This window comes from Equus asinus, chromosome 14 (genome assembly GCF_041296235.1).
Source record: "Equus asinus isolate D_3611 breed Donkey chromosome 14, EquAss-T2T_v2, whole genome shotgun sequence".
NCBI lineage: Eukaryota > Metazoa > Chordata > Mammalia > Perissodactyla > Equidae > Equus > Equus asinus.
In genome coordinates this window covers 26,615,257-26,628,447 of record NC_091803.1, presented here as the reverse complement: position 1 = coordinate 26,628,447, position 13,191 = coordinate 26,615,257, and the positions used below count along the sequence as shown (strand labels likewise).

Here is a 13,191-nt window from a genome sequence, read left to right as displayed (position 1 = left end):
TGACTTGAAGATAGGCAAATTGCAATTATCCAGTTTGAGGTGCATAAAGAAGAAATAGTGAAGAAAAATGAACAGAGTCTAAGGGACTGTGGGACACCACTAAGTATATCAACATATGCATTATGAGAGTCCCAAAAGGAGAGGAGAGAAAGGGCTAGAAGGAATATTTGAAGAATAATGGCTAAAAAAATCCCAAATTTGATAGAACGCATGCAATCTATACATCAGCAAACTTGAACTAGGATAAATGCAAAGAAATCTACATCAAGACAGATTATATTCAAACTGTGGCAAAACAAAGAGAGAATTTTGAAAGCAGAAGTGGGAAGTGACTTGTCACATACAAGGATCCTCAGTAAGATTAACAGCCTAGTTCCCATCAGAAGCCACAGAGGCCACAGAGCAGTGGAATCACGTCATTAAAGTGCTGAAAGAGAAGCTGTCAACTGAGAATTCTCTATCTGGCAAAACCATCTTTCCAAAATGAAGGGGAAAATGAAGGGGAAATCAAAACACTCCAAGATAAGCAACTGGCCCTGTGGCCGAGTGGTTAAGTTCGTGCACTCTGCTGCAGGTGGCCCAGTGGGCGCGGACACGGCACTGCTCATCGAGCCATGCTGAGGCGGCGTCCCACATGCCACAACTAGAAGGACCCGCAACTAAAATATACAACTATGTACCAGGGGGCTTTGGGGAGAAAAAGGAAAAAAATAAAATCTTAAAAAAAAAAAAACAAGAAAAATACCATTCCAAGATAAGCAAGAGTTGAGGGAGTCCATCACTCGTAGGCCTGCCCTACAAGAAACGCTGAAGGCAGTGTTTCAGGCTGAAGTGAAAGGACACTAGACAGTAACTCATAGTTATATGAATAAATGAAGAAAACCAGTAAAGGTAAATACACAGGTAAATGTAAAAGCCGCTATTATTATATTTTTGGTTTATCACTCGTCTTTTTTTCCCACAAGATTTAAAAGATAGGGGCCGGCCCTGTGGCTGAGTGGTTAAATTCACGCGCTCCATTTCGGCAGCCCAGAGTGTTGCCAGTTCAGATCCTGGGTGTGGACATGGCACCGCTCATCAAGCCACTGAGGTGGCATCCCACATGCCACAACCAGAGGCACTTACAACCAGAATATACAACTATGTACTGGGTGGGCTTTAGGGAGAAGAAGAAGAAAAGAAGAAGATGGGCAGCAGATGTTAGCTCAGGTGCCAATCTTCTAAAAAACATTAAAAGATTTAAAAGATGAATGCACTGACAATAATTACAAATAAATGTTAATGAGCACATAATATATAAAGGTGTAATTTGTGACAATAGCCACATAAAGGGGATGTGAGCTGATAAGGGATGAGGGGTAGAGCTGTATAGGAGCAGAGTTTTGCATGCTGTGGAAGCTAAGTTGGTATCAGTTCAAACTAGATTATTATAAATTTAATATTTTAATTGTAATCCTCAGGGTAACCACTAAGAAAATAGCTAAAAATATACAGAAAAGGGAATGAGGATGGACTCAAAAAAGAAGAGCAAATTAAACCCAAAGCCAGCAGAAACAAGGAAATAATAAAGATTAGAGGGGAGAGAAATGCAATTAACAACAGAAAAAAAGTCAATTAAACACAAAAGAAGGCAGTCATGGAAGAACTGAATAATAAAAAGAGATATGACATATATAAGACAAATAGCAAAACAGCAGAAATAAGTCCGTCCCTCTCAGTAATCACTTTAAATGTAAATAGATTAAACTCAATGGTTAAAACATAAAGAACAGCAGAATGAATAAAAAACATGATCCATCTGTATGCTGTCTACGAGAGATTCACTTTGTGTTCAAAGACACAAATAGGTTGAAAGTGAAAATATGGAAAACGATATTCCATGCAAATAGTAACTGGAGGAGAGCTGGAGTGGATATAATAATATCAGCAGAATAGATTTTAAATCAAAATTGTTACAAAAGACAAAGAAGAACATTTTATGTTGATAAAAGTGCCGAATCATCAAGAAAATATAATAATTATAAACATATATGCACTAAACAACAGAGCCCCCAAATAAGTGAAGCAAATATTGACAGAACCAAATGGAGAAATAGTTTTGCGATAATAGCTGGAGACTTCAATACTCCACTTTCAGTACTGGATAGAACATCTAGATAGAAGACTGAGAGCAAATAGAGGATTTGGACAACGCTGTGAGCCAACTAAAGGTAATAGACATACAGAGAACACGCCACCCAACAGCAGAGACCTCCAAGTATGAAACATTCTCCATGATGGACCAGATGTGAGGCCACCAAACAAGGCTCAATAAATTTTAAAAGATCAAATTTATACTAAGTATCTTTTCTGACCACAATGGAATGAAGCTTAATATCAATAACAGAAGGAAAAGTGGGACATTCACAAATATGTGGAGATTAAACACACACTCTTAAACAACCAATGAGGAAAAGAAGAAATAACAAGAGAAATTAGAGAATACTTAGGGACAAATGAAAATGAAAACACAGAATACTGAAACCTATGGGATGCAGTGAAAGCAGAGTTAAGAGGGAAATTCATGGTCGTAAACGCCTTCATTAAAAGATAAGAAATATCACAAATCAGTATCCTAACTGTGCCTCTTAAGGAACTCAAAAAAGAAGAGCAAATTAAACCCAACGCCAGCAGAAACAAGGAAATAATAAAGATTAGAGGGAAGAGAAATGCAATTAACAACAGAAAAATAATAGAGAGGGTCAACCAAACCAAGAGCTGTTTCTTTGAAAAGACTGGCAAAATTGACAAACCTTTACCTGAACTGAGCAAAAGAGAGGGAAAAATGCAAGTAACTAAAGTCAGAAATGGAAATGAGCACACTAATAACCAACTTCACAGAAATAAAAAGAATTACAAGAGAATACTATAAACAATTGTATGCCAACAAACTAGATAACCTAGATGAAATGGACAAATTCCTAGAAAGACACAAATTACCAAAACTGACTCAAAAAGAAATAGAAAATCTAAACAGACATATGAGAAGTAAAGAGTTGAATTGGTAATCAAAAAACTTCCCAACAAAGAACAATCCAGAGTCAGGTGGCTTCACTGGTGAATTCTACCAAGCAGTTAAAGAAGAATTAACATCAATCCTTCTCAAACTCTTCCACAAAATAGAAGATGAGGGAACACTTCCTACATAATTCTATGATATCAAAGCCAGATAAAGACACCAGAAGGAAGGAAAACTGTGGGCCGATATCCTTTATGGATATAGATGCAAAACCCTCAACAAAATATCAGCAAACTGAATCCTGTCACATCTTAAAAGGATTGTACACCATCACCAGCTAGGATTTATCCCAGGAGTGCAAGGGTGGTTCAGCATGAGAAGATTAATCCATGTGGTGCACCATACTAATAAAATGAAGGGAAAAAACACAGGTCATCTCAACTGAGGCAGAAAAAGCATTTGACAAATTTCAACACTCTTTCAGGATAAAAACACTTAGCAAACTAGGAATGGAAAGGAAATCCCTCAGCGTGGGAAAGGCCGTGTGTGAAGAACTCGTCGCTAACAGCACACGCAACGGATGACAGACTGAAAGCCTGCCCCTGAGATCAGGAAAGAGGATGCCTGCTTTCGCCACTGCTGTTCAACATGGTGCTGAAAGTTCTAGCCAGAGAAATTCAGCAAGAAAAAGAAATAAAAGAAATGGCAAAGAAAGAAGTAAAACTACCTCTGTTTATAGATGATATAATACTTTATCTAGAAAATCTTTAAGAATCCACAAAGAAATTATTAGAGCTAATAAGCAAGTTGAACAAAAGGGCAGGATACAAGATCAACATGCAAAAGTGAGTCGTATTTAGCAATGTTGTTCATTAGCAATGAACAATACAAAAAGGAAATTAAGAAAGCAATTCCTTATGCAATAGCATCAAAAAGAATAAGATACTTAGGAATAGATTTAACCAAGGAGGGGAAAGACTTATACACTGGGAACCACAAAACATTGCTGAAAGGAGATAAAGATCTAAATAAACGAAAAAACACCCCCTGCTCGTGTAATGGAACAATTAACACTGTTAAGATGGCATACTCCTCAAAGCAACCTACAGATTCAACGCCATCCCCATCAGAATCCCAACAGCCTTTTGTCTTTTAAGAAATAGAAACATTGATCTTAAAATTCATAAGGAAATGTAAGTGACTCACAATGGCCAAAAGAATCTTTAAAAAGAACAACAGAGTTGGACAATTCAAACTCTCAATTTCAAAACTTACTGCAAATCTACAGTAGTCAAAATAGTGTGATTCCAGCACAAGGATAGACACAGAGATCAACAGAATCAAATTGAAAGTCCGTAAACAAACCCACGCACGCATGGTCAATGATTTTCGACAAGGCCGCCAAGACAACTCGACGGGGAAAGAATAGTCTCTTTAACAAATGGTGCTGAGACAACTGGATATCTACATTCCAAAGGATGGAGTTGGACCCTTATCTTACATCATATACAGAAATCAATATAAAATGGATCAGAGACCTAACTATAAGAGCTAACACAAGAAAACTCTTAGAACAAGACATCGGGTAAATCTTCATGACTTTAGATTTGACCGTGGATTCTTAGATATGACACCAAAAGCATGAGCAACAACAGGAAAAAGAGATAAATTGTACTTCATAAAAATTAAAAGCTTCTGTTCATCAAAGGACACTATCAAGAAAGTGAAAAGATGACTCACAGAATGAGAGAAAATATTTGCAAATCCTATATCTGATAAGGGTCTAGTATCCAAAATATATAAAGAACTCTTACAATTCAACAACAAAGTGACAAATAACCTGTATTAGTCCGTTCAGAGTGCTATAACAAAATGCAGTAGACTAGGTGGCTTATAAACAACAGAAACTATTGCTCACAGTTCTGGAGGCTGGAAGTCCAAGATCAAAGCGCTGGCAGATTGGATGTCTGGTGAGAGCCCACTTATTGGTTCATAGACCGCCGTCTCCTCACATGGTGGAAGGGGCAAGTTATCTCTCTGAGGTCTCTTTTAAAAGGGCACGAATCCTTTTCATGAAACCTCTGCCCTCATGACCTCTTAGAGGCCCCACCTCCTAATGCCATCACAGTGGGGGTTAGGATTTCAACATACGATTTGCGGGGAACACAAACCACAAACATTCTATTGCTATAGTCTATGGCACAACCCAATTTAAAAATGAGCAGAGGAGTTGAATAGACATTTCTCCAAAGAAGATATACAAACAACTACCAGGCACATGAAAAGATGTGCAACGTCATTAGCCATTAGGGGAATGCAAAGCAAAACCACACTGAGGTACCACTTTACACCCACTGGGATGGATAGAGTAAAAGAAAAAAGGGGGGCCTGCCCAGTGGCCGAGTGGTTAAGTTCGCGCGCTCTGCTTCAGCGGCCCAGGGTTTCACCAGTTTGAATCCTGGGCGTGGACATGGCACCGCTCATCAGACCATGCTGAGGGGGCGTCCCACATGCCACAACTAGAAGGAACCACAACTGAAATACGCAGCTATGTACTGGGGGGATTTGGGGAGAAAAAGCAGGGGAAAAAAAGAAGAAGAAGAAGATTGGCAGCAGTTGTTAGCTCAGGTGCCAATCTTTAAAAAAAAAAAAAAAAAAGGAAAATATAAGGTGCTGGCGAGGATGTGCGGAAATTGGAATTTCTATACGTTGCTGGTGGTAATGTAAAATGGTATAGCTGCTGCGGAAAACAGTTCCTCAGCTCTTCAATAAGTTAAACATAGAATTTCCACATGACCCAGCGATCCACTCCTGGGTGTGTACCCAAAAGATTTGAAAATGCCCGTCTGCACAAAGATGTGCCTGGAAATGTTCATAGCAGCCTTATTTGTAATAAAGACGGGGTGAACGCAATCCAAAGGTCCACCAGCTGAGGAATGCACAGACCAAATGCTGCGTGTCCGTGCAACGGAAATTCGACAACAAAAATGAGTGAAATGCATACTGCACCTGGGTGACGCACAGACACATTCTGCTGGGTAAAAGAGACAGACACCAAGACCACGTGTTGTAGGATTCAGTTCCTACGAAATGCCCAGAAAAAGAAGAGTCAGCAGAGACAGTAAGGAGATGAGTCGGGCTGGGAGCAGGGCGGATCAGCATCACGCAGGTCTGAGGGATGTTCGGACATGTCCCAGAATTAGATCGTGGTGATGGTTGCATAAGTCAGTAAACTTACTCAAAATCATTGACTTGTGTACTCACAATGGCTAAATTTTATGCTATGTAAATTATACCTCAATAAAACTGTTAAAATAAAAAAGAGGAAATGAGTGGAAGGAGGGGTTGTCTTAATGATTTTTTTCCCAGTAGGCCCCTTGGCTGAAATGCAAATTTAACCACTTCCTGCCCATTGACCAGCTCCGAATACTGAGGGTTGTTGAGAGGGTGCTGAGAGATTCTGTTCCACCCTTCCTCCCAGACCTCGGGGGCCACCCTCCAGAGCTGCGCACAGACCTAAAGCTCCCCGGATCCTTCCGTCCGCACAGATCCGCTTCGGAGGGACTCACGTTCATGCCAAGGGATGTGGCAGCTGTTCATTTCCACCTCCAAAAGCGTCTACTTTTTACACAAGGGGTTAAGTGGCCCGTCTGTGTCCCACCACTTCTGAAGACCTGGCCTGAGCACCTTTTGAAAATGTAAATTGGATTAAGCCACTCCTTTGACGGAAACCTCAAATGACTTCCAATTTCCCTTGGAACCAAGTCTACCCTCCTCGTGCCGTCCTGCAAGGTCCCACATGGTGTGTGCCGCATGTGACGTCCCCCTCCTGGTGTTCCCTTGCTCGCTCACTCTATTCCGACACAAGTTCCTGCAGGGAGTCACGTTCCTTCCCACCTCAGGGCCTTTGCACTTGCAGTTCCTTCTGCCTGAAATGTGTCCCCTGTGGCTGGGTCCTTCTCGTCCAGTGTGCCCCTAAATGTCGCCACCTTGACCTCTCATCAGTTTTCTGTGACAGTACAATTTGCATTTCTTTTGTCCGTTACGTCTTTTTGTCTTTTCGTCTGTCTCTCCCCACCAGAACGCAGGCTCCATGCGGTCTGTCACTGCGCACGTTTCTGCTGGAATCCCGCTGCCTAGCCAAAGGCCTGCTCAGCGCTGGTGGGAAGAGGCCGGAAGGAGAGAATGGATGGGTGGGCGGGCGGGCAAACAGGAGAACGCGTGAGCGGTAGATGGGTGAGTGGGTGGGTGGAGGGAAGAAGGGGGAGGAGGTAGACGGGAGGGAGGGAGGAGGGGTTGAATACCCTGTGTTAACATACATCCAGAAGCAGTGAAGCAAGTCATCGAGCATCTAAGCTCAGGAGCCCAAATAATTGAGTCCTAATCCCAACTCTGCCACTCACCAGCTGTGTGACCTTGGACAAGTTGCTTAACCTCTCTGAGCCTCAGTTTCCCTATGTATAACATAGAAATGATGATGATAATAATGGTAACTATCTTCTCGGGTTATTTTGAGGTTTAAATGAGATGATGCACCTTTAAACTCGTTAACACCCTGGCACAGAGGAAGCTCTCAGCAAATAGTTGCTCTTTTTTAGCTCTTTTTTCTCTTGATGTTTCAACCACAGCAAATTTCTGATACATAGCGTCAGGAAGCTCACCTTGAAGATAAGAGAAAGAAAGAGAAAAGCTGCCTTCCTGCCCAGATGCGCTCTCCAGAGAACGCGAGGTGTTTCGACGTTGGGGAAGAGAGCCTTTCTACATAGCAAACATCCTTCAAATCAGTCACAGGGGAATTTGAACCAAGTTCCTCAAAAACAGCCAGAAGAAAAAAAACAGAAAAAAAAATCAATAACAGACGCTTTCTCTTTTTCTCTGGAGCGGTCATGTGGGTTAGCTGCAAATTGTTTCCCAAAAGTGAGTCAGCCGGGGAGAAAGGGCCTGTGTTTGAGCCGACCTGTGTCATCCAGACAGCCCCAAATAGCCCCAAGCGAGGGTAACTTTTTATCCCAGTCTGGGCCCATTTCCACAGCCTGGGGCAGCTTAGGAATCAGACCTGCCCAGGTTCAAATCTCAGCCATGTCACTTCTACCTCCGCGGGGCCTTGGTTCCTCCGACTGTAAATGGAAATAGTCTTATCTGCCTCCCCGAGTCTGTGGAATCAAATGAAATCCTGTAGGTCCCCAAAAATGAAGGACAGCCCGTAACTGCAGCAACTGAGATAGTTTTCTTGCTCTTCTCTTGACGCTGCTGGGGGTGACTTTGCTGGATTTTGTCTCCTGGCTTCTTAAGCATCTGCCAGAGACATCTGACCCTTTCCTGGGCCCCCGGCTTGTCAGCAAGATGAAAATTCTCTTGAGAATTTCTTTTCTCTATTTTCTTTCTGAGTTCCCATGTGTTCATGGCTGCCCTCTCCCTCGTGGCCGGGTGTCCCCATTTGACAGATGGGCAAAGTGAGGCACTCAGAGAGGTGATGCCACATGCCTGAGGAACTCTCTTCTCCAGGACACCTGGAGACAGGGTCTTGCTCCCTGCAGCACGGCAGCAGGAAGCTGAATCCAAAGGAAACGGGGGCAGAGGAGTCTGGAAGGGGGTCCCAAACTGAGACCCCCTCCTGGGCCAGGCAGGCCGTGTGAATGAGTGGAGCAGGCCAGTTTCCTGTGGTGGGCTCACTGCCACTAGCTCTCCAGGGGCTGGGGGCAAGTCTCTGGCCCTGGGCCCTCAGTCTTCTCTGGGAGCTGAGAGCCAGGTTCAGCCCCCGGCGGCCTCCTGGGTCCACTTATGCCACCTCTGCCCCCCTCTGAGCCTCAGTGTCCACATCTGTGAGAAGCGTTGGTTCACGGCCGCCCTACACAGGTTATGACCGTGAGGCCTGCGGGGATGATGTCACCCGTCCTCAAGAGGCAGACGTCACCCTGGTGGCCCCAAATGTCTCCCTCGCAGGTGACCTTTGGCAGCAGTGGGCCCCGCCAGGGGGCCGGCACCCTCCCACCTCTTTCTCGCTCGCTCCGGGGAGGAGCGCTCTGCCCTGTGGGCGGGGCTGCGGGAGCTGCTCACCACATCCTCCTCTTCCTCCCTACCCTGTACACGCGGCTGGGGCCGGGATGGCAGCCGCCACCTCTCCCAGACCTACTGGCGTCTCTGCCAAGTGAGCGATGGGCTTGGGGTCCGACTGTCTGCCTGCTTCTCCCTGAGTGGGACTGACAGCCACGCAGCTCTCTGTCTGCCTGCCTGCCTGTCTTTCTGTCTTTCTGTCTGCTGGTCTGTCTGTCTCTCAGCGTGTCTGCCTGGCTGGCCACCTGCCTGTCTGCTTGACTTCTCGTGTCTGCCCGCCTGCCTGACCAGCCCTTGTCTGCTGTCTGTCCATCCCTGGTACAGCTGATCAGTCCCTGCCCCTCAATCTCCGTCTTCTGTCCGTGTGTGACCTCTCTGGGACGTGACTGACCGTTGCCTGTGCGTCCTCCTGGCTCTGTCTGTGAGGACCGCCTGCCTGGAGCCCGGCTGCTGACTGTCAGGGTGACAGGTCATAGGCTTGTCTGGTGGGTGACTCGGGGCAGGTTGTAGCTTCCCAGCCCAGACCTCTGCCTGTCCCCGTCCCGCCACATCTCCCACCCGACGCTGAGCCCAGCCGCAGCCTTGGAGTCCGAGAGACTGCCCCGCGCACATGGAATGGATTTCTGAGGGAGCAGCTGGAACAGCAGGTAGCTTGACTCCAGGCACCGTCATCCACGGGGGCCGGGGCTCCTCCTCTGCCCCAGGTGGGAGGGCGTGGAGGGGTCCTTGCCTCGTCACAGCCGAGGCAGCGGGGCCAGCAGAGCTGGGGCTGGAGTCTCTGGGTCAGCCCAGCTCGTGACGACTGGTGTGCTTTTCCTCAGGTCTGCAGCAGCCCCGGGGGTGCAAAGGCAGGGGCATGACTGAGATGACCCCATGCGCTGGCTGTGGAAACCAGCCTCCAAAAGGGAGGGGGCTGGGAGGGCAAATTGATTCCAGACAGAAAATGATGCGATAGTCACCGGGGATCTGGGCAGCCGTGCCGGGCAGAGATGGGCATGGATGTGACCAGGTGATGCTTCTTGGGGGCCCGTTTGGGGGGGGGGGGACATCAACTTTGTGCTAGGTTCTATGTTTTATCTCCTTTATTTCATCTAATCCTTCAAAACAGGGGCTGGTGTGCCCATTTCACAGATAAGGAACTGAGGCTCCCAGAGGTAGAGTGATTTTTCCCAAGGTGACTCAACCAGTACATGGCAGGCTGAGCAAGTGACTCAGAAGCTGGTCCTGCCCTCCACAGGCTGTCTCCTCGTCTTTCTCATGAAAGCACAGGGGGTGGACCGATGGCGAGAGGCAAGCCAGTCCTGTGTGCTTGCGGAGGAGAGGGTGTATGTGAGGTTGGAGGAGGCTGAGACTTGAAGGATGGGTTGAATTTCGATGTGTGAAAAAGAGGGCATAGGAAGGAACAGGCAGACACATTCCTGGCAGGGGAGCGAGGTGAGTGAATGCCGGGAGTGGGAACTTGCGGAAGGAACGGCAAGTTGATGCTTAGCGGGAACAGAGGACCCAGGGCAGGCGGGCATTACAAGTCAGGGGCTGCTCCCGGGCAGACATCTGCGTTCCCCTGAGGGGAAGCTCGGGGCTTTTAGAAGCACATGGCAGAGTGGGGGAAAACCTGATGAGTTCAACACTCAGCCACGAGACCTCTTAGCTGGGTGAGCTGGGGCAAGCCTCTGTGCTTCTCGCCTCGTGGAGCCTTGGTCTCTCATCTGTAAAATGGGGAAGAGGACAGCTCCATCCTCCGTGGGGCCAGCCGGCCGTGAGAATTCAAGGGTATAAACATATGAAAGCTGCTGGCCGGAGGCCTGCCCTGGAAGGGAGTTTGCGTCGTGAGGAGCCTGGAGCCTGTGGAGGAGCAGGGCCAGTCTCCAAGAGCTCTAGAAGGTGCAGGGACACACTGGGGCACCGGCAGCCCTGCTCCCCTCAGGCCCCTGGGTTCTGGTCCTCCTGGTGCCAGCCCTCAGCATGCTGCCGGCGCTCACGGGTCTCTCATGATCCTCTGACACCAGATGAGGCTGGTGGCCCCATTCAGCCCCTTGCACAGACGAGGAGACTGATGCTCAGTGGGGAGGAGCTTGTCCCAGGTCAACTGCGACGGGAGGATGCTGAGCTGGGGTTGGACCCCCAGTCTGTTCGATGGCAAGGCTACAACCTGCTGGACAGGATAGTATAAAAGCAAGACTCCTAGCCCTGGAGCACCTTCTAGGAGGGGCATGGGATCACCCAGAGGGGTGGCCCTGATCACCTGCTCCCTGTGGTGGCTTCAGCAGAAGCCCTGGCCCTGCCCATCCCACACCTGACCGGGTGTCTGAATCCTCACAGTCCCACAGTGGAGCAAACGAAGAGCAGGTCTGTTAGGAGGTGGTTGGGATCCAGGGCCTGGAGGGGTGGGGTAAAAAAGACAAGGCTGAGCCCTAGACGCTGCAGGCTCCCACCCGCCTGGCGAGGAAGTGAAAGGGCTGGAGCCTGTGAGGGGCTGGTGGGCAGCGGGCGGGGGCATGCTGGAGGAGGAAGCCCGTTCAAGAGAAGATGGAAAGAGGAGGGCAGGCCACCAGAAGCTATGGCGGGCACCAGGTTCACTGCAGCATCAGGACCTCCCTGACGCCTGATAAATGAATGGAAGAAAGGCACGAAGGCATCCTTCCACAGCCAGGGAGGGAGCCAGCGCCTTCAGAGCCCCGCAGGCAGGAGTGACAGCCCTGGCCCCTCTCCACACTGCTGGACAGTCTCCGTGGTCAGCTGGGGGACGCGGGAGCCAGCTTACCCACACTATCACCTGTAATTGGGGGCTTTGGAATCAACCAGACCTAGGTTCAAGTCCCAGCTCCACCAGTTAGTACTGAGTGGCGTTGAGGAAGCCACTTAACCTCTCTGAACTTCAGTTTCTTCATCTGTAGTGTGGAAATAAGGATGCCTATCTCAGATCTGTTGTGAGGTTTTATTCAGCATCTATTTATTTCGTCAGGCACTGTCCGAGGTCCTGGGGATTCAGTGGTGCCCAGACAGACAGAGCCAGTGGGATGAGGAGGGGAAGAGAGACTAGCAGGGGCTCACGAGAAATAGGAGCTGTTATGTTTTACTTTAAATATTACTGAGATGATTACAACAATCATCTTGTTATACTAAGCCCTCAGTAAATGATAGCTCTCATGAGAATTCTACTTTCCCTTTCACAGAGGGGGAAACCGAGGCTCGGAGAGTGGTGGGGGCTTTCTGGGGTCACCCAGGGAGTCGTCTGCGAGCAGAGGGAAGGACGCCCTGAGGAGAGGGAAGAACACTTCCTCTAGGAGGAGGGTCTCTGCCCCTAGCCCCTTCCTCACACGCTTCTCCCTTGCCCGCCCTCCAGTGACCCCCAGACCTGAGGGGTCGGGGAGGGGGAACGGGAGGAGCACTACCCCCACCCACTGCTCACAGGTGCCACCGCCCCCACTCCTCGCCCTGGCTCCTGGCCAAAGGGACTTTTTACGACAGCTCAAATGAGAGCTCTGAGTAAACTTGGAACTTCTGAAACGACCTGAGAATATTCCCCAGGGTGTGGGCAGGGGCCCCATGGAGGGCCCCCGAATGGCCAGGACACCTGCAGCAGGGACCTAGCCTGCTGGAACCACAGCCCCCAGGGAGAATCTGGCCACCCAAATAACTGTCCCCAGGGAGGTGGAGCAAGTGCACCAGCCTAGCTCCCTGCTCAGGCCCTGGACACTCCTTGCTGTGTGACCAAGGGCACGGCTCTGGGCCTCTCTGGGCCTCTCTTTCCTCATCTGCCAAGAGGGCTTGATGATGTAGACTGGGACAGGGCCTGCAAACTTTCTCCAGTTCAAATCAGTCACGGTCAGTCTACTTTTGGCCAGAGCCAGGGCAGGCTGGTGGGGGCTTGCTGGGAAAAGAGGGGATAAAGGACGGGTTGCCAGCCCTGCCCCAACCCCCACCTCCTGGCGTCAAGCAGTGGTGGTTTAAAGCATCTTTTCTTTCTCCACCTTACAACCAGCCCGCCCTGGTCTGGGGGAAATGGAGCTAAAGCGAGGTGTGACTACAGGAGCTGAGAGAGGTTGCACAGTCTGGGCGAGGTTGCCCAGCACAGTGGAGACTGCAGGGCAGATAGGTACTGCACAGGCAGGGAGAGGTTGCTGGGGGTGAGACATGCT

General features: G+C 48.4%; 1 protein-coding gene across 5 annotated transcripts in view; it reads left to right on the top strand.

Moving 5' to 3' along the window:
- The first annotated feature begins 9,023 nt into the window (after positions 1-9,023).
- IL21R (interleukin 21 receptor) overlaps positions 9,024-13,191 on the top strand; it is a 35,075-nt gene continuing 30,907 nt past the window's right edge. For 2 of the 5 annotated variants that reach the window (XM_070483973.1, XM_070483974.1), the window contains exon 1: positions 9,087-9,146. In XM_070483973.1, the coding sequence (XP_070340074.1) occupies positions 9,103-9,146 (44 nt within the window). In that variant the 5' untranslated portion in view covers positions 9,087-9,102. Of the gene's footprint in view, positions 9,700-10,311; positions 10,487-13,191 lie in introns of those variants that run through there. The other 3 variants (XM_044747202.2, XM_014838002.3, XM_044747204.2) reach the window with 3 other exon arrangements.